This window comes from Patella vulgata, chromosome 2 (genome assembly GCF_932274485.2).
Source record: "Patella vulgata chromosome 2, xgPatVulg1.2, whole genome shotgun sequence".
NCBI lineage: Eukaryota > Metazoa > Mollusca > Gastropoda > Patellidae > Patella > Patella vulgata.
This window is the reverse complement of record NC_065880.2, coordinates 50,789,843-50,811,610: the sequence shown is the minus strand read 5'-3', so window position 1 is coordinate 50,811,610 and position 21,768 is coordinate 50,789,843. Positions and strand designations below refer to the sequence as shown.

General features: G+C 33.5%; 1 protein-coding gene and 1 long non-coding RNA gene across 2 annotated transcripts; one reads left to right on the top strand and one right to left on the bottom strand.

Annotated features, from left to right (window-relative positions):
- The first annotated feature begins 478 nt into the window (after positions 1 to 478).
- On the top strand, positions 479 to 2,795 carry LOC126810887 (uncharacterized). Its single transcript, XR_007675319.1, has 2 exons — positions 479 to 707; positions 2,406 to 2,795. It is a non-coding gene; the product is annotated as an uncharacterized LOC126810887 (long non-coding RNA).
- A 3,931-nt stretch (positions 2,796 to 6,726) lies between these two features.
- On the bottom strand, positions 6,727 to 16,796 carry LOC126810882 (transcription cofactor vestigial-like protein 2). The gene is made up of 4 exons (XM_050536212.2): positions 16,633 to 16,796; positions 15,485 to 15,752; positions 7,546 to 7,956; positions 6,727 to 7,343 (listed from the first exon to the last, which is right to left on the bottom strand). The coding sequence occupies exons 1-4, from the start codon at positions 16,705 to 16,707 to the stop codon at positions 7,297 to 7,299; spliced, it is 801 nt and encodes a 266-aa protein (XP_050392169.1). The 5' UTR covers positions 16,708 to 16,796; the 3' UTR covers positions 6,727 to 7,296.
- Positions 16,797 to 21,768: the final 4,972 nt, after the last annotated feature.

Genomic DNA, 21,768 nt, shown 5'->3' with positions numbered 1-21,768 from the left:
TTACTCTATTGACAGAAATGTATTAAATGTCTTACATAAAGCTCATTTTATTGTGGAATTTAAAAATAAAGAGACCGCTTTTTTCTTAGGTATTGCATCAATAAACTAGGGCTATGTATTTTTAATTATCTGTCCCATATACGTCAACATTTGAAGCCACGTGTATATCTGGTTGACTTGCGCTGTATGACGTATTTCAATTGCTTACAGAAATGTAAGCGGGATTGTTATATGAATTGTATGTGTAAACCGATGCTGTAACGATTTATAGCGACATGTTAATTATATGTTGTTAATATATTAGTAATCTTCATCGGAACGACGTTGAAAGAGTATGTTTACATGTAATTGCCTTAACCTCACATGTAGAAATATTCACAAGGAATACCATAGAAATACCAGCTCTAATACTCATATAGATTTCAATAAATACACCAAATATTCAAAACAACATCTTCCATACATACGCACACGTGTGTTTATACTTTGTCATGTCACCGTGAATAATGTAACACGAAGACGAGAAGCTTAAAGATTTGCATAGTTATATCAATAGGTTGGTGTTATAGTAGAAGTAGTAACAACGCCATTGTGAAGCCAGAGTTCTTGGAGTAAAACACTTCCAGGAATGACAATACGAAAAACACAACTAAGAGACATGTTTATTTCCAAAATAGTTCCTGGAATCGAATTCTTGATAACTAAAGGTTAGTAAAATGTCGAATGGCAGCCGAGGAAGTTAATGAATTCCTGTGTTTTTAAAGGCGGGGGTTCGAATAATGAAAACAAAGCCTGACAGAGATACCGAATTACATCACGTCAATAGCAGAGCGGAGCACGTGTAGACGGGCGCCATAATGAAGCTAAAATCAGCTGACAAAATAAGAACTCTCGTATCAAAATCTGACCACCATGTTGTGTTGAGTATAAATTCTGATAGAAAACTACCTACTAATATCAACACAGCTTAAACTTTTATTTAGACTTATTTTGGGTGATATCCCTTCTATCTACTTCCTTTACATAGACTAAATTATTAGAACACATACATGGGTATATTATTGAAAACTGTTCTCTTAATTTGATGAACAGACTTGTAAAAAGCGAAAATAATCAAATATTGGATTGCTATATATTAGATTGTTCCCCCAGTCCAAATGCATTGAAACTACGAGATTGCTTTGGTTATTTTATAACAAACACAAATTACTTTACTTCTTCAATTTGTCCAAACGGGGGCGGGGTTGTCTTGGAAACATCTTAAATCCAATTTTCTATGTGAACACGATCTTCAGACTGGACTGTTCATCAGAGTTGGGTTTTGTGTTCTTTTATTTTCAACCAAAACTGGATTCGTTTAGGCGACATACTATGCTTGTAATGGTATTTTCCACTGAATTATTAATGTAACGCTTGACCCTTTTATTATCGAGGAATTAATTTTTATTTTTGTAAATTACACATCTTATACACCATGTTGTTTTCAACGTTTTTAATTGAATTGTCCTCGTAATTTCATCGACCTTATAATATTATAAGGTCCATGGTAATATTCATTTTATGACAAATCTCTTGGGATACTAAAGGTCTATTACATATGTCTGACTTAAAACAAATCGTGATCTATACTAACTAATGTCAACAGTTATACTAGGTTACTGGAATTCTGGACGGATTGAAAGACATTGAATTATCTGGAAAGCTACTGGCATTTCCGCCCTTTGCTATTACTTAACTTATTTTAAAATATTGACGTTTTATCTTGTATGGGAGCTAAACTTCTTAGATTATTAATGATTGGTTTAATCTGCTGTATATGTAATGTGACCAAGCTCTCTGTATTTGAAGCATTAAGCGGAATTCAACTTGCTTGCTAATTTTAGTTGAATTCATTTTTTTTTAGCTTACTGTCATCCCACAAAACAAATCTAAATCTAAAATCCAATGAAATCGCGATGTTTTGTTAGAGATCTAGCCATTCTAAATGCCCAAAATTTATATTTTGTAACATTAAATGTTTTGTAGACGATTTTCGATTATTAACAAATGATACACATCCATTCCAATTACGTTGATATCTTTCATATATTAATATTAAGACAAAACATGATTTATGATCTGTATAAAATATTTTCACGTGTTCTGAGTACTGTCGACAAATACAGTAATAGTTACCAAAAACCGCTTAGTATGATCTGTTGCCCTTTCCCTCCAAATATCCTTTAAATTTCTAACGTTGATACCCTGCACGATAGTTATGACAAAGCGGGACAACCCACGACGAACACCAGATATGGATAGTATTACGATGGTATTCTTTACTTACTTTTCGCAAAGAGAGATAAGGCTTTGTTTACTGTAAGTTATATATGCTCTAATATTTTCTCTTTCTTCTTTTGCTACAGATATATATTATACAGAGGGCGCTTAATGTAGTAATACATTATGAAGAGAAAGCAAAAAAATAAGCTAGATCAAGTTCGTCGTAAATTGCGACCACAAATGTTATTTGAAGACATAGAAATGTTAAAAGCATATTGTTGTTAGTAAGCGAGAGTAAATGCATTAAATGTTTGGAAAAGTGCGAAGAGTCTGGTAAATGATCGCCGTGTAATGACTTTCTTTACTTATTGTGTCTGCCGTGTTTAAATTGAGCCGCACTGTATAGACATGTTTTACACGAGTATCTCACATCTTCTTTTACATACAAATATTTCTGTTTTCTCTAAATGTCTTTTGTTCAAGAAAAAACATTTACTAGATCAGTAAATGATTAAAAGAGCGTTATTTATGTATTCCTCATTTTGTTTCGTGAAATTATTGCATGTAATTTAATGCTAGTTGCAGTTGAAAATGAATACATCTTCGGAAACCCACCGATTTAAAACGTTGGCCATTGCAACTTATTATTATTATAAGCCATTGCCACTTATTCAATAGACGGCATGTTGATTATATAAGCTAAGGGATGAATCCTGAAATATTCTTTGAAATTATTAAAGCGAAGATAACCCTTAAATATTCCAAACTTTTAAATGATTGATGTGCTGTACATTATTTGTATTGGACTATTATTGTCGCTGTGATATCTCTGTAGTATGGCTCAATACGTTATGTTTTAATGGTGAATTATGTAAAAGAACCAAGATTTAAACAACATGGACATTCAAAAAGGGAGAAGAGCACGGAGAAAGGACATATCTATAAATATCTAGCACTACATTCGTATATAATAATTAGTAGTACTACGCCAAACAGCCAAGGGCAATACTTAATCAACCAGGATTAGTTGAATTGGAGGGAACGATACCGAGGAGGGGCAAATTCGGGGTCTGTAAAAAATATTTATTTTCATTTAGAAGACATGAAGATAGTCTGTCATTCGAAGGGGAATAAAGAGTCCACCAAACATTCACCGCTACGGGAGTCTCGATGACTATACCGGAAGTAATGTACAAAAAATTAAAAATCATATAAAATCGACTTGATGACTCGGATCATTGCTGAATTAACCATTAAGCAAAATAAGCACGTGCTTAGGGCATCATGGGAAGGAGGGGGGGGGGTACAACATAATTTCTGCTTTGTTAGATGACAAAATTCAAAATATTTAATTCAAAAACTGATTAAGAACTTTTAAAATAGTTTTCGTTGTTTTTTTGTCTTTTCTTACTGTCACCTTATTAATGACGTGTATAAAACCTCAGAAAAACTCTAACCACGTGCTTGGTGGATTGTTTATGGTTTATTATTGTTTACATTTTGAATTGTATACTATATGGGGACACCAAAATCTTCTAAGTGGTTAGGGCCTTTATAGGTCTTAATCTGACCCGGACTCCTATCAACAATAAGTAAGAATGCAGGAAATGTAAAGACCTTTCTCTTGATCATGTTAAATAAAGACCGTACAACTTATATGTTTTTGCCAGCTTGGATTCATTAACAACCCCCGGTTCTGAAGCTAATTCCAGATACTAGAAAACCTAACTATAGACATAATGATGTGATATCTTGTATATGATTTTACACGGTACAATAGTTTATCCAATATTTCCAGAAATCCCTTCTACCTTTTCAATTTATGCTAATATTTGTAACAATCATGTGCCTGTCCAGGGTGGGCGGCTACACTAGGGCTGTCCCGAGGCTGAAATTTGGTGTATAGGGGTAGCTCGGACCGGAAAGTAGTTAAGGTAGCGTTGAGCAGCACCGGGTTATATGCTAGTCGACATTATTTTACATATACAGTGTATGAGGTTTACTAATAAGTATGAGGTTTAACCTCCGGGTTATCTACAGCAACCGGGCTAATGTCCATGGAAAGAAAGTACACTCTTGAATGCTGGCATGGTTAAAGCCCGGCTAACATGGAAAGTGTGCCTAGTCGATCGAGTGGGTCAAAAAACTGAGGCTCCATTTACAAATTGGTTGTGAACGTAAATATCCATCGACTGTCCGGCCAAGTTTATTCTCCTCGCATTACAGACGTAACCGTATAAATTTTAAAAATATATGTTAGTCTCAAAATAACCAAAGTAAAATGCCAACAAGGCGTTAAACCCCAATCCATCCCATGCGTTATAAACTACAGTGGGGTTAATTATGATAAATTTCAATGTGGAACAAGACATACATTTGGGAGTTTTTTCCTCGTTCAATTTATCTTTACATTTATTAGACTGGGAGCCGTGAATGACTTAAAATACATTTTTTATTTCGTTTCGTTTCTCTCACTTGAGTTTAACTAATTTGAATATTAACCTTTTCACTTTATTTTTTTCGATATAGTTTCTCGTCGATTTGCTACTGGCAGCATACAAGGGTCGGTTGATATACATTACGAGTTTGACTTATGAGAGCCAACTGCTCGCTACTGAATATGTCGATCGGCCTGATAAATTCTATGATTTGCTAGTGGTGGGGTGGGATTGTGAGAAAATTAGCCGAACTTTAGACACAGATGTTAAAATACGTTAAGGAGACCATGTCAATGATATATGTTCCTTATAACAAACCCTCGGTGGTGAGATATATAATTTACAACTTGTTACCAGAAAGTTTATTAGTTTTTCTCTAGCGTTTTATTTCTAGTAGAAGAAACCTATATAACTCCGAGTGCTCCCAAAGACGAATTAACTTTCAAGTGCAAACCTATATGAATTTAATTGAATTTAAATGTATAGTTGCGTTCTATTTTGGGTTAAAAATGTACACCGTGCAGACATATTGCTTGTATGAACTATGTAGATATTTTCTACATTATTTATTTATTTATCTATGCATAATACAATTAGAGATAAGATGGGGCCTTTTTTTCGCTGCTGATTTTTGAATCTGTATTTTTCTTGTGAATGGTCCAAAATATGACAAGATATGATATGATTTAAGATAATGCTGGAATATTTATAGCATGTTAAACAAATATTCATAATATAAACAAAGCAATGTTTTGGTAATTAGCTTGTTTCGGATACATTGTATATTCTGAATATTTTGGTTTTTATACCGAATACCAGACAGACATGAAAAAAGATTACAGGGAACGTCCAACTGTGTACTTCTATAGTTTGAAGATAGACGTATATACGTAGTGAATATGTGGATGTATCTACATGGCGTCTATCTGAATAAACAATCCACTGATATATACATGGGTAAAATCGTTATGAAAGAATCATCGACCAGATTAGCTCTTTTTCTAGATCCGTTTTTCGTCCTACCTTTTTGCTCCAACCGGGATAATAATGAAGGTCTTTTTTTCGATTTTAAAATTGGAGCAAAACAGCATCTCAATCTGTGGTTCTATGCTACAAATCTGCTGGTTCACAATACAAAAACCTTGCAAAAGTTTGATATATGTGAACTACTCCAATAGGAATTATCTGATTTGTTTCCCCGGAATTCCTTATCGTAATCCTAGTGTTGTTCTCCGGAACTCGGAACCATAAATGGAAATGCAATTTGTATTGTGGTTTGTCGTAGTGACACACTATTGGTTCTGCTCCGTGATGTAGCCTAATAGGAACATGTGTAATAGGCACTAAACCAATACCCTTTAACTAAAATTACAAATTGGATACCTTCAAATACGCAATTTCAAATGAATATATATCAAGCAATAAATTTTGAGCAAAAAGGTCGATACAGACTTTTTAGTCATTACAAGTAAGCTTTCCTGTTACAGTTTTACCCTTTTTAACCCTCTTAGTTACCCATAATTTTCTCGACAGCTTAACATGAGAATATAATATATAACAAGAAGACCCAGTCATCAACACCCCTCCCTATTGGAAACGTTTCGGAAGGTACAAGGATGGACAATGCTAATTATAAGGTGTACCCGGCATCCTAATAATACTACTTGGTCTACCGCTACCACCGTACACTATCAAAGCATCAAAAGACTGCAAAGTTATATACTCAGTTCTACATGATTTGTGGGATATGCTTCGGGATAATGATTGTATACCAAAAACTAAGTAGAATTCGTTCCCATGGATTGGAAATACAAGCATGATTAAACCCGAACAATTTCTAATTAGCAAAGGCGCACAGTGTGTATACAGTTTCATGAAGATATATTGAACAGTTAATGCTCGGGAAAAGAAATCGGAGTGGAATGACGGACAGATGGAGCCTATTTTAATATCCCTTCCTTACTTAGTTCGGTGCGAGATAACAATGCCCCATGTTCCCAGATCCAAGCAACGATAACGTATGTGATTTTCATTTCAATGGTCATATTTTATTCACAATGATGAGTACAATTCATTTGAATGGAACATTATTGATGAGGATGAACACGAGAGTTTGTAGTCATTAAAACATGATAATATATTATTTACACAATTATAACAACAAAATATTTACTTATTGTCAATTTTAAGTAACAAACACACACACTGAGTATCACGTGATTAGTGTCAAGGTCTAAACCTCGTTGTGATATCAGCGGGAGATAGGACGGCCATTGCTGGTCGATAATCAGCTGTTTAAACTGTCAATCATCGTCAATGTACAGCTGTTAATTACGTCATATTCATAAAATCAACAACAAAGTCTGATGCCTTTATGTCTGTCTAACATCCGTGTTAATCACATAAGCGTAATTTGGCACATTATGGAAGATGGATGCATACCACGCGCATACATCTACCCCTGACACTTATAGCAGCCATTTTGAACGATGGTCATGAGCAATTATTGGTGATGCACGTGGAGGTATAGTTACACATTAAGTGTCTTTTAGGAAGGTCACAATTTGAACACGACTTGATTCTTTTAATGCTTATATCACCAATATAATTCTTTCTTTGTGTGTTGTCCTGGTAGATCAAGACCTGAAATAATAATACAAAATTTTATAATCAACTATTTTTGAGATAGACCTTACATTGTTTTGTGTTAAAAGTTGATCTAAACATGTGGAACAGCCCCATCCTTTTAGCACCTATTTACAATAATTGGTTCCTACACCTCCTTTTTTCTTCTTTGTTTTAATGATTTCAAGATTTAAAGAAAAGAAAATGTGTCCTTACCAACCTGCGATGCCGGATTCCATACCCATCGTCGAGGCAACGTCAGCACCAAATCTTCCCATAGAGTAATAACTTGAAGGGAATGCATCGGCTCCTTTTCCTAAATCATATTGGCTGTGTCTAGTGTCTAATCGTCCTGATAAACTAGGACTTTGCATCATTAAAGAACTGTAATGTGAATTGAGTCTACTGGCTGAATCCATACCAGAATATGATAAACCGTGCGCACTTTGTCCATAAGAATGTGCTTGAGATGAATAATAAGGCCAGTTTTTAGGGAATCCGTAAAAAGAAGTAGGAAAATAAGTCTCGGCACCAAGAGGGAAGTTACTGTGCGAGGTGGATGTAGATGCTGGTTGGTATGCACTGTTCCAGAAAGAAGGTGGTAATTTTCTTTGACACATTAATGTGGAATCTGAAAAATAAAACGGTAAAGAAGATTCAGTTGAGCATTTGAAGATTTTTATTTTTGCAAGCTGATCTGTAATTATAGCTCTTAAAGATAATACAGTTTTTCCACATGGAAGATATCATTTCATATGCATGCATCTCAAGAATTTTTACAAAGAGGTGCAGTCTTTTGAAATATAATTGAAACCATTCCAATTAATAAGCGCGATCGAAATTTTGTTGTTGATTATGCAAGTGAATTGTAAGTTCTCACCATGGTTCCCTATTATAACCATCTTAACATCTGGGCTACAGAGAAGACGTTTAATATTCCCCTACATATCAATCTAAAACTACAATCACTAATACAACTCTAGAATAATAATTCGCCATCGCTAAATATGATATGAGAATGATATGATATTTTGGGGTTTATTTTGAAAACAAAGTTGTAAGGGCCTCGGCAGAGATATGAGAAGATGCGAGCGACTTGATTTCTTTGAATAGAGAATGTATAATTCCGCAATAATTTAGACCATGTTTGACCACCCCTTTTAACCCGCCTTGATAGTAAATCGACATATTGTTCGGATTTGGAGTATCTTGCAAGAAAACAAGCTGTAGTGTAAAGATATTGTTTGTTGCGCGTATCTCTACCTCACTTCTAAAGCTGTGTGGTCTTGCCTACTTGTAACACGATCGGAAAGAACAGACGATTTGAATGAAAGATGTTTGGGAACAAAATGGAAGCCGGGGCAGACGATACCGTTAGTTTGGCGGGAATAAGCAGACTATCATGACAGCGTCAGGTGTCTCAATGCGCATGACATATGTTTCAAATTAACGAAAATAGGAGTAAAGAAATTGATTGTTCTGTAAGAAGACAATATAATTGATCATTTTGTGAAATATGTTGGTTCTTTGTCTAAAATATAAAGTAGGAATACTTCACATGTTTTTTACGATTATTTGTATTTTAAAGTGTTTAAAACGATGTTTGAAAAGAAAATCTGACAGGTTAAGTGAGTCGTTTATCATCTTATCTTGTACTGTGATGATTTTAAAAGATAGGGTCTATGTTTCTTAAGTTTCTTAAAATCTAAAATGCTCATCACTTTTCTTACATTTTAAAACAATTGAAAATATTTGTTCAGCACTTAAACTAATTTAACTTGATCCATGTAATCTATGAATGGCATACTAATAAAATAACAGCTCCATTATGTTTTTTAAAAATTGGTAAATTTGAAAGCAATTTCTCGGGTGGCCTTCAGAATTGAAATAGAATCATTACCAAATTTCTGATTAATTTCAGAACCTCTCTCCGATTCGAAAAACAAACCAACAAAACCCCCACACAACTTTTAATTCTGTTGATATGTATCATTTGTGAATGATATAAAACATCCAGTGACACATGGAGCTTAAAGCACTTCTTAATTCACATTTCAAGGAACGTATCACCGACAGTGCCTGCAGTCCCCACGCGGCGTCTAACTCACGTGCGATAATATTTCACTTCGGTACCCCTTGTGACCAAAACAAATTAACTCTCCCCTATAAAAATATACCCTGGGATGATATGAACAGCACTTGGGGCATGTCGATCTTACTAATTGATGGAATCGTCAACATTTCCCGCCTTATCAATAGAAATGGCTACCGTTTCAAGATATGACATTTACTAATCATGGCGTTTATCATATTGCCTCGTGTAATATATTCTTCTGTGTTTGCCTTCCAAATAGTTAACGGTTATGCTAGTGGCTTTATTATGGTAGGGTATATAATAATGTTTAACTTATAATGCTATGTTTGTGTGTTTCTCTTAAATAAATACAAGAGGCAATTGACAATATGGCTAATAGACAGACGAGGTTTTGTAGTGAAGTATCTTATATTTATTTAAAAAGCTTGTCATTCAAACTCGAGTGAGTAGATCCAATTAAATCTATGTTAAATATCTAACATGAAATTCTTGTGTGTGTGTGTGGTTCCATTATTTCTATAAGATAGTGTAACGTGAGATTGTATTAAGAAAATATTTTAAGTGTATCTTAAAATAAATGTATGGTGCAGTGGCGAAATTCTTTAGTGGAAATTGATATGTAAAACAAGACCATTCTTTGTATATTCATATTTTTATGTGTAAATGAGATTGAAAAAGCCGGTCTATTGAAATATTCAAAAGCAATATATATTTTTCTTATACAATATTTTCTTTGAAATAGAACTGAGTTTGTATTTTTATCGGATTTTCTGACGGGCTACATGGAAGGATTAAACGTTCAACCTTTGATGCAAAATAAACAAGTTTAAAAATATATAAAATGTAATGTAAGGAGAAAGTTTATCGAAGATTACAGCACGTGCCGTGGGATCATATGTTGATTGTATCCCATTTGCAGGAAATTAACATCCTCGAAAAGTTTTAACCACAAAAAAATTGATTATAATTATTACACAGTAAATCGGAGAAATAATCCACGAAAACTAGAGGGATTAGAAATGTAACTTTTCCCTGCAGGGGTTTTTAATTATATCAGACGCCCTACTAATCTACAACACATGTTGATTTGTGAAGTCGGCAACTAATATTTCATAATCAGCTTAGTTTGGTCTGAGGGGTATTCACTGTATTAAAATGGATTAGCAAGAAACCGCCACATTATGAGCCAAATTACACAAAACGGAAGTTTTCTTTTAAACATTAATTTAGCTACTAAAATGTGACAAGAATTACGTTTATTTTCATGACGGAGTTGAATTCAGTTCGTTTTTTTCTTTGGTTTGTTTCTTCAGCTTAACATACAAGATTCTGTTACAAGTTTATGTAAAGAATGTCTATTTTACAATATGTTTAGATTTTATACATTTTAAATTATTACAGAAAATATGTTCTACCATATATAGTAGTTTAATGAACAGTGTTGAATTTAACTTGCCATTAAAAGAGTTAATCTTTAGGTTGATCCATGCCAGTTAATGAATTTTGATCTTAATACAATTTAGTTAAAACATTTTCATATGCATAATATTCCGTTTAACGGCAGTCTGAAATTTTATAAAATAAAAACCCGGCGTTGTTCCTTTCGATGTTGTCCCTTTAAATTGATAAAAAAAAAAAAAATTACCATTGATGTTATTACTGGCTTTGTTGATTCAAGACTAATTGATTATAAATATCATCATGCTATACGATTATGTTAGCTGATACAATTCGCTAGATAAATACACATGTCCTATAACAGAAAGCCATTTTCCAAAATTATCTAACACCAATCTGTCTTTTTACATATCATAAATTATTTCGGATTAGTGTCAAAGTTAATTGAATTAAAATTTATAATTTATTTTTGCGTGTAACATCACCATTCAGCCACTTTGTGTTTTATCTGTTGCGTAATGATACTGGAGTGAACAGGGGCTTTTGCACTACACCCTTTCCATTCCTTCTATGAGTTATATTAATTCAAAATAAACACATTTTTATGTAACATCACCATCATCAAATCGTCGGGTATTTAAGCAAGGTCAACAATTTGCAGTGAACAGGGGCCCTTGCACTTATAATTATGTGTTAAATTAATTTAAAATAAACACATATTTTATTTTAATACATTGCTCTAAAACCGGAAAATATATAGCACAATAAAGGATAAAAAAAGAACTCAGGAAAGCTAATTATCCCTTTTTGTGATATAAAAAATATCTAATATCCAGCTGGTTGTTACACAAAATATTGGATATCTAGCTTGTTATTATACAGAATATTGAATAACATGTTTTGCTATTTATTGTTTCATCATGTTGGTTTGTCTTCCAGACTTTCTGTTGTAAAACTAGAGTAAGATTTAGACAGTGTTAACAGATTAGTTAATAAATAAGCTTGTGTAGATATATCGACCATACGCTATATATATGTTCTGTTTCAACATGGTAAGTACTATCTAGACCTAGTAGATTTCACAGAATAAGTGTGTGAGAAAGTAAAGATAAATGGGACCAAAAATACATAACTATTAACTATTGTCTCAATTTGTGGGGTAAAAAAAAATTCCAACTGACGCGAACGACTTCTGAATTATTGCCAAAAATATCTCGAATTACCAAAAGATCTGATTTTTACACAATTGTCTCTGCGGTGACTACGATAACGTAATGTTTTTGTTCACCGTTTGGCAGTTGGCCTGTCTGAAGATTCCTAGTGGGTAGCTCGCGTCCCTCCTGTTTTATTTCCCTCTTGGATAAATATCACCTGGTGTAACGGACACGATAACTCCACATGAAACAGACAATTGCTTGTCAATCGACCCATCTCGCCTAACAGAGTTTGGACTGAATCGACAAAAGCGAAGTATCTAGAGCAATTGTATTGAAACCTATGAGAATTTACTGTTATAATTTCTACAGTATGACCTCAAGCAATTTATGTCCATACAAATTACGTGCAAACATTCATATAACATATTGTTAGTATAGCTACTTAAAGAAACACGAAATTGAATGATTCGCAAAAAAATGTATCTACTGATACAAAATAATTGCTTAGAAAAGGCCTAGTCGTAAATGTGCAGGCTGAAATCTTTTTTGGGGTTGTCAAGGGAAATATTGGCTGCAACGTTGGTAGATTATACACAACTTCGTATAATGGTCCAAAATAGCAAATTATTTAGATCAGAAGTTTCGTCACTATATCTCAAACAATAATTTCAAGGTATTACTAATGGTGTGCATAGTCAATTAATGATGAATGATGATCGATTCAGATGATTTAGGCTTTAGATACCCTTAAGATTTTAAAATGACTAGACCTCTTATTTTTAATAAACATAAAATTGTTGATTTCATTGGATTTATCTGTTGAATTATTTCCTCTTTGTTGAAAATTTTACGACTATATACAAAGCTATGAAATGTTAAAATATCACTAATTTTGTGTTCCACTTCAGCTTCTTCTTTCGAAACAAAAACCATAATCGTTCATAAAGAACATGCAACGGAAATAACACATCGGGTCAACCCAATTAAATGCTTTATTTTTTACCTCCTTTTAACCTTTCAACTGTTTGTAAACACAGAGAAAGGTTTTTATTGCTACAAATTAAATCACTCCCAAAAAATCGAACACCAAATTAGATGGTAGACCCTAAACTATCATTTGCAATGAATTGGACAATGTCAAGATTTATATTCCAATTCCTTAAATTGTTTGATTTACATAATAGTAAAGGTAAAAGTCTGTATAACTTTTCCATGTAATACTCATATTATTAAAATCAATAAATTTATCACTTGAAACAATAAATTAATTCCCTTAAGCAGTATTCGACACACAAAAAAACCTCCAACATTCTGTAACATAGTTCAACACGATAAATTATAGCTCGGATACAGACAACAATAACTATGGATTGACTTTTCAAAATTTTAAAGAAAATCTCACAAGAAAAAAGTCAAAAAGTCGTGAGATGATTTGTTAATTACACACTAAAACGTGCTAAAAGTTACATTTTATTTTAAAGTGAAAAATACTTCAAAGATTGAATGGTTTAATCTTCGACTTAGTTACATCGAACGATAAACAAAAATCAAACAGTAGAAAACCTGCGAGTAGCCTTACATAATTATATTACAATGACCCCCAACAGGTCACCCCAAATAACATGATGGCTGTCTTTGGTTGTTTTCGATGGACGCGAGTGAAAATTAAATATGACCTCTTTCAGACATACAAACTAGCCACACAAGTTTCCATGTTTGGTCAACTCCTGCACGTGGTACTTGACCATAACAAAACACGCGCTCATATGCAAATTGTTTGTATTTTATTTAGAATGATGCTTTTGTCTAAATCTCTTTGATGGCACCGGATTATAAATATTGAGAAAGGGATTAAGGGTCCACATCACCTTTCTCTTCTGCTTTCCTGGTCGTATGGTCTACACGATGCGAGTCGATTGGGCTAAAAACAGTCTTATTATGTTACTTATATAGGTTATGTTCTGATTCTCGCAATAATTGCATATATTATGACAGAAATAAAGCAACAGTTGTGATATTTGGTATACATTTTATATATATTGTTTTTCCTTTCAAAATGCAAATTGTTACGAAAAGCAATGATTGATTCGACTCACTGAAATAAGTAAAATAAATATTTTTAAACCGTTTTTTGTACATCTTCAAATCTGTAAGATATTTGTCATAAGTATTACAGTAATTCATGAATAAAAACAACGCAAATAATATATTTTGTTCAACATATCTTAAACATGTATTCAACGGTTTTGTTTTTGTTTTTGTATTGTTTGTTATGTGGGCTTTCTTTATGTGGGGAGGATGGGTGGCGTGCCGTACTGACGAATTTTGCTCAGATGATGAACTCTTGTATCAGTTGGAATAAGTAACGTTATGGTAAACTCATTTCCACGATTAAGTGCGATGAAATATGATTTCAAATGTCAAACTATATCACTTTGGTTAATTATATAATTATGAATTAGACAATACGATTTGACAAATACTAACGTTGCGTAGATTTCATCATGCGTAGATGCTTCGGAAAATATCTGATTTTGTGATTTTATTTTTCTATCGACTATACAAAGAAAATCCGCTTCCTACCCACATAAATTGAAATCATATAATATTTCATTTGCATTTGATTTAATTGATAAATCTGAATCCATATTTGGTTCCATTTTTCTGAATTGATCACAATCAGCGCGTTATTTATTACGCATTGGGGTTTGGAATCTAATTGATTTATTGGGTTTGCAATATCTTTCTTGAAATCAGACTATGGATTTGAAATTTTATGGTTTTATTTTTGATTATACCTCGATATAAAAATAATTGATTTATTGTTCTTTATGTTGGTTAATGGAAATTTTGTTTAGTTTGAAGTGTGATACAGAGAAATTTATATGGTTTGCTGGTTATAGTACACTGGTCATCAGATAAAAAATGTTTTAGCTTTTAATCTGATCATCTATAATATAAATCATTTGGTTTAACAGCAAATTTTAACGACAACCTCTGGGCGTTTTTATAAAACTTAATAAAAGTGATGAGCTGTACAAAGACCAAAATATATCACAATATTCATGTATAAAGTGTGAATTTCGACAATATCAATTGGCAACAAAATGTTTTTATATTCATATTGAATTTCGACATTATCAAATGGCCCAAAATTGTTTTTATATTCAGTTTGAAGTTCGGCATTATCAAATGACCACAAATGTGAAGTTCGGCATTATCAAATGACCACAAAATATGGAGTTCGGCATTATCAAATGACCACAAAATGTGAAGATCGGCACTGTCGAATGAAAACAAAAACATGTATATTGATGAATATCAATTAAGAAATGGTCATGCATAAAATATAAATTAAGAAATGGCACCAAACCACATCGGTATTTGAGTGACGTCTGTGTGTGCGTTATGTAAGTTAAACATAATTCCTCCAAATTTCGTTTGCCCAAAACTATTTAATACACACGACATATAGGAACAAGATGAGAGACTTGTATTTTGAGACTTACCTGTTCTTCCGTAATGTTTACTGCCTTGTCTGTCTACTGTATAACTACTAGGTTGACTTAATGCTTTACTAAAATGTTCATCAACGTTTGAGGCAATATCACCACTAAAATATGTCAATAATAAACAATTAGGGTTGAGATATTGTGAACCTTGTGGCTGTTCTTTTTCTATCTCGGCTTCTTTATCTCTTGAAGAATTATTACTGTCTAAAAAATGCCCACTTGTACTACTTGTATGACTATCATACATACTAGGCACACTAAACTTCTGAAAGAAATTAGAAAAAAAAGATAATTTAATTTCCGAATACAAATTAAAAAATGTAAATCATTTTAAGCACTATTAAATTCAGATATGGGTATGCATTTAAGCAAATTTACATGAAGTATGACAAATTGGTTCAAGAATGTAAGACTTAATTTAAAAAACAAGTCATATCCATGCTCAGAAACAGAGTGACATAAGTTTGATATAATTAATAATGAAATATCTAAACAGCAATCTAAAAAAAGAATTAATGAAAAACCAACCTTCCTTGATGGATGTTTAACAAAAAATGAATAAAAATTATTTATCATTGACATCGCACTTAAATAGAAATGTCAACTCAAGTGGTAAACTTATAAATTGTAATAGGTTCCAATACGTAACGACAACTCAGGGTTTCTTTTAACGACAACTCGCAGTTTCTTAACACGAAAGTTAAACCGTGTAATGTCCTGATTGTAACTGTAGCCGCAAGTATGGCTGAGCGTTTTCCAACAATGACACTGAAGTAACGAGTTATTGCTAGTTATGTATACACCGTGCTGATTTACAGATTTCAAACAGCGAATTTATGAAATGTAGAGGTTAGTATTAAAGAGCGATTGGAATGAATATCTCCCAACATTGATGTCAGTACTGAATCTTAAAGAAAGAATTTCTTAGTTACGGTGTAGTTCGACTCCATGAGGATGCCACAAAATTTCAGGACTGTCAAGCACGCATTCCAATGAGCTATAGAATGGTATGTTTTCAAGTATAGAATATTTGTTCTACAATTATGCTTTTATCAAAATGATAAAATTTTTGAGCTGGATTAGAAGAAAGCGGTCACTCCTCCACGATTTCTCGATTAGTATAAAAGGTAGATGCGTTTTTTTACCTGACTCTCTTCGGCAGAAGATTTGTAAGGAAAATATGGTGAATAAAACTGATACATGACTTCGGCACAACTCATCCTATTTCCAAATCCGATCAAACACTGAAGGTACTTTCCTTATGCACGGCAAATTGTTCAACTGTCATGACAAGATATTATTGTGTTTCTTCATTCTAGGAATTCAGGAGGCGGGGCAGTCAGCAATACCAACATAATTCTCTAGAAACCCTGCTCCTGCAAGATGGACGCTGGCTCCACCTACTTCAGGAATTGACATATTTTGGCAACCAATCGCAGCGGAGGATTTATCTGCGGTTCTCACGCGGGGTGTGTGGAAGTGAGTTTCGAGTAGTAGGTTTTAATGTTTAGGGAAGATAATCGAAGAATTGGGTTTGTCATTGGAAGGAGATAGAAATAGGAAGAAACGGTACTTGAGGTGGATAAACCGTGTTTTGTTTAGAGTTGGGGATAAGTTGTACAAGTGTTAGAGCTGGCTGATTTAACGTTGCGTGTTAAATACTGGTATCAACACATCAATAAGCACCGTCACTATTTTAGAATACCCTGTTTGTAAACAGATTTGACGAGGAAAAAACCTCCACACATTGACTTTATACACAAGAAATAAAATTGACAAATCTTTTGATGTTCCTTAAATATATATACATTTTGCGCGTACTTTAAAAGCAATGGAACTAGATTTCTAAAAACAACATTCTTGCCCAATAGATTTTGTTCAAAAATAAAGAAATTAATCAGTACGATTTGTTTAGGATGAACCGTGAAATGAAATATCAACAGTTAAAATGATAACTTTTAAACAACATAAAGTACATAATAGAATACTGAAATACGAAATAATCCAATTTACACATCGACATACAGATTCTTGAAGGAACTGGGTGAAATTAAATATTTAAATGGATTCATATTTGGTAATAAAAATTCCTGTCATATCAGTATACTGTACCATATTGTTACTGAAATATTTGCCAATTATTCGTATTATAGCGATGGGGAATGCCAGATTCTCCACCATGATTCGTATTATTCCAATGAACAATGCAAGATTCGTATTATGCAGAAGGGCAAATCACTACCGTATACTCCTGTTATCTTGACGGGCAATGCAAGATTCACCACCTAATATTTGTATTATACTGATACAACAACAATATTTTCATTATCCATGCCCTTGGAATCCAAGATGCATTCTGATGCATCGAACTTGGCGAGCAAAAATATAATTTAACTCAGAATATCAATTGCTAAGAAATCTGATTTTGACGACTTTGAGTTTGGAACGTAATTTGACTCAGGATATCAACACATTGCATTGTAACAGTTGTTAATATAGTTTAAATTTAAGGAGTAATTTGAGAATCTATATGCCAATTTTTCGAACACTAGTTTCAACGGTAACACCTATCTTTCCAAGGCAATGTTTCATACGGGTGACATTAGTGGTGGACACATCCCGGTATCTAACCGAATTGAGTTCAGTCTCCACATATTAAACATGGAAACACTTTGCTATACTAATACTATCGACTGTGACGATCATGATTTGGGACTCATGTCTTTCCAGACCATTAATCCAGTAGCGTAGCGGGGTGTGAGGAGGAGATGGGACAGTCGCCCCCACGTCCCCGTGTGAAGGGGCACAAACTTTAATAAGGTACAATTCTTATATATATTTCGGGGGTTTTTTTTCGCGTTTTTGGGCGTTTTCTTTTTGTTTTGTTTCTTAGTAATGCAATTTAATATAGATATTAGGGGGAAAACGTCGATATTATGACTATCCATGTGGGGCGCCAAACGTGTCTTCGGACACCCCCGACTCCCCAGCTTCTGAGAGCACATTAATTGCTAGTATTCTTTAGCTTTATCAATTTCTGAAATACACAGGATCTATAGTTTAAATAACCAATAGGATATTTCGTTCATCGAATTTTTCGTGCTTTATTTGATTTAGTTGTTAAGCAAAGCTGGTATTGAATAAGTTTATTTTTAATATTAAAAAGACGAAAGATGACAAAAATATATAAACTCATACAAATACATTTAACAAATCTACATCAGATGCGCACTGTCATTATGCAAAAAAAAAAAAAAAAATACATTCCCAAAACACACGATAGTAGATCCCACTCTTCCAATGCTCATAGAATGATCTCAATGAAGTAACTTTGCGGCTTTGCAGTAATAAATAAAATGTTGATTTTGAACGAAAAACAATAGTTTAGTACACATCCATCTTTTGTTGGAACCTAGGTGACTCAGTGAGTAGGACGCTGGCTCACTAACCAGGAGGTGTCGGGTTCGCTCCCGGTTTTTACTCCTCTGGTGTGCAGTAAGGACTATCTAGTCGTTCGGATGGGACGGAAAACCAAGGTCCCGTGTACACATTTACGTGCACGTAAAATAACCTTTGATAATTGGATTTCGATGTAAAAGTAGGCCGTAACGCCGCTGCCCGGGCATTATGTCCCTAATAGCACCCTGTATGGCGTATGCCAGTCTCCATTATCCAAGTCAGTGCAGAAACGTAGGACGTTAAACATCATTTCATTTCCATCTTTTGTTCGGGTAAGCCGTTTCAGTTCATTGGTGCGGTTGTAGTGTCCCTTTCTTTGTATTTTGTTCGCGGGGTAAATGAAATGGACCGAAAAGTTCGAATAAAGATTGAAACCGAAAAGAATTTCGGGTCCTTCTCAGATGCGTAATGAGCAAGGTCTGGAACAGCAGAGGCTAGGGATTGGTCGTTCTTTATACTGGCTTTGTTGCAAACCAAGAACAAATATTTCTTCAAATTGCCTAAGGTGTACGGATTTTCAATCAAATAGAGAGATCGGAAATAAAATGTGCTCCATTCCCTCCCTCTCGTTAATCTAGATTACACATTAAATGTGAAAAAAAACCGGGTACATAATTGCGTTAATATATGGAATTATTGGTTATCAAGATGGATAACTCTGGGGATTATCAAAGAAAATCAATGACGAAAATAACTCTCTTCGTAAGATATACAATTTCATGAAACCCGAATAATGATAAAAAAAGGAAGCATTGGCTACATGCGGAAAAAAGAGCAGTGACAATTGCAATTTCTGTGTTTAAAAGCATTGCAATTACATTACATCCGTTAACTGTATACGCTATCCTGCAGTCCAGGGGAGATAACCGTGTGAACAATTTTTTTTTTTTTTTTCTAGAAATAAATGTTGAGGTATTTGTTAGGCACAACAAGCCAAATATATAGTTGCATCAATCTCAAAATATAAAAAAAAATGTATTCGATGTTTTCTTTTTGGTAAGACATAATGATAACACAAGTCACACACGAGTATAAAACCACGTTCTTGAAGAATAGGTGGACTGGTTTATAATGAAAGAGACGTCAAGTCGGGTGGATGGTGTGTGTGTGTGTGTGTGTGTGTGTGTGGGTGTGGGGGGGGGGGGATCAACAGAAACCCGTTTAGACTTAAATTGACGTAAGTTAAAATTGACCAAATTGAATTCCGGAATATTATCAACAGAAACCCGTTTAGACTTAAATTGACTTAAGTTAAAATTGAATTCCGGTATATTATCCTTGGAATTATCAATGGTTTCTCTATTTTGAGACTTTTGATCAGTTGTCCACGTAACTAAATTTATACAGTTTTATACGTTTCCAGTCTTGGCATAAATATAAGCTGTCGCAACAAAATGAGTAATTCCAGATGAATAGATTTAAAATATAACACCAATAAATAAATCACCCATCCTCATCTTGTGAGTTAATGATAAGATATAAATATATACGCCTATTCTATGTTAAATGTACCTAGTTAAAGAGTTCAGCATGAGGTAATCTCTTATCGTTTAATCGGGGATGGTTGAAAGTTTTTAATTTTGAATATATACTTTGCAATATATCCATAAATTACACAGAAACAAGTACATATTTCTGGACTATGTCTTCACCAAAACGGTTGTAAAGTTTATGTATAGTGAAGCTGTGGTGCTCAAAACAAGACACCCCTTTTCTCGACTACGTCTTCAAAAAAAAAGAGATTTAGCAGTGATGCGGTGCTCGAAAATGGATGCACACTTTCATTTAGATCTACGTATTATCTTATTTTCTTTTTTATTTTGTTTTGGGTAGAAGCGTACTACCTTTTCTCGGTATACTAATTGAATCTTACAAACCTCTACATTGACCAAATACAACGTTTGAAAAAACTGAATTCTTAGATTAGTTGACAACGAAAACAACTTTGTTAGTGACGATATCAAGAGATAATAATGGGTAGAGCATGTATATGGGAAAATCGTTAGAATTTCGAAATCAATATACATGTATATTCAACATTTAATATGATTGTTGACGACAAGTTACATAGACGTATTGTCATTTTGATCAGCTAAAATCTTATAATATATTTTCGTGTACATTAAATTTACCACGCAAAGAAGTTTATAAGAATTAATAACTATTTTAGCTAGGTTTTAGAAGATGTCCACCTTTTAGATTGACCGTATATGTACAGTAAATGTACAGTAAACACACAGGTTATATCAGGGGCCTATTTCACGAAATTTTAACTAAGATAAAATCCAAATTTTAGTAATTTGATTGGATAATATTAGATTGATTTTAATGCTTAGCCAATCAAAATTGAAGTATCTACTAAAATTTGGATTTTATCTTTAGTTAAAATTTCGTGAAACAGGGCCCAGGTCAGGTATCAGGCGTTTGTCGTAACATACCACCCTGACATTGTAAAGATATTTTTTAAACGGAAGTCTGATTTCATTGCTGAGAAACTAAATACAATTAAACAATTAGTGAAAGGAACTAAATTGGTATTATTTCCTTAAAATATCTTGTCACATCACATTAAAATAGTTACATCAACGAAACGCTAATAAAACGTGTGTTTGGAAACATTCGAAGATTTTATTGAGATTTGAATGCCTTTCAAGGGTTATCTATGGAACTGAGGCAGAAAAAGTGAAAGGTTTCAAATAGTTTAGAGACAAGAGTTTGCTTCTTATATTACAGTAGCTCATATGGTCTTACATAATCTTTTATTATCATGTTCTACTACATTGACTTCTATATACATCACCCAATAAGTTAACAACTTGCTG

Coding starts and splice junctions, on each gene's coding strand:
- LOC126810882 (XM_050536212.2), bottom strand. CDS start 16,707: ATGAGTTGTGCCGAAGTCATGTATCAGTTTTATTCACCATATTTTCCT. Junction 15,753..16,632: donor CTTCTGCCGAAGAGAGTCAG/GTAAAAAAACGC, acceptor AATTTCTTTCAG/AAGTTTAGTGTGCCTAGTAT. Junction 7,344..7,545: donor TATGGAATCCGGCATCGCAG/GTTGGTAAGGAC, acceptor TTATTATTTCAG/GTCTTGATCTACCAGGACAA.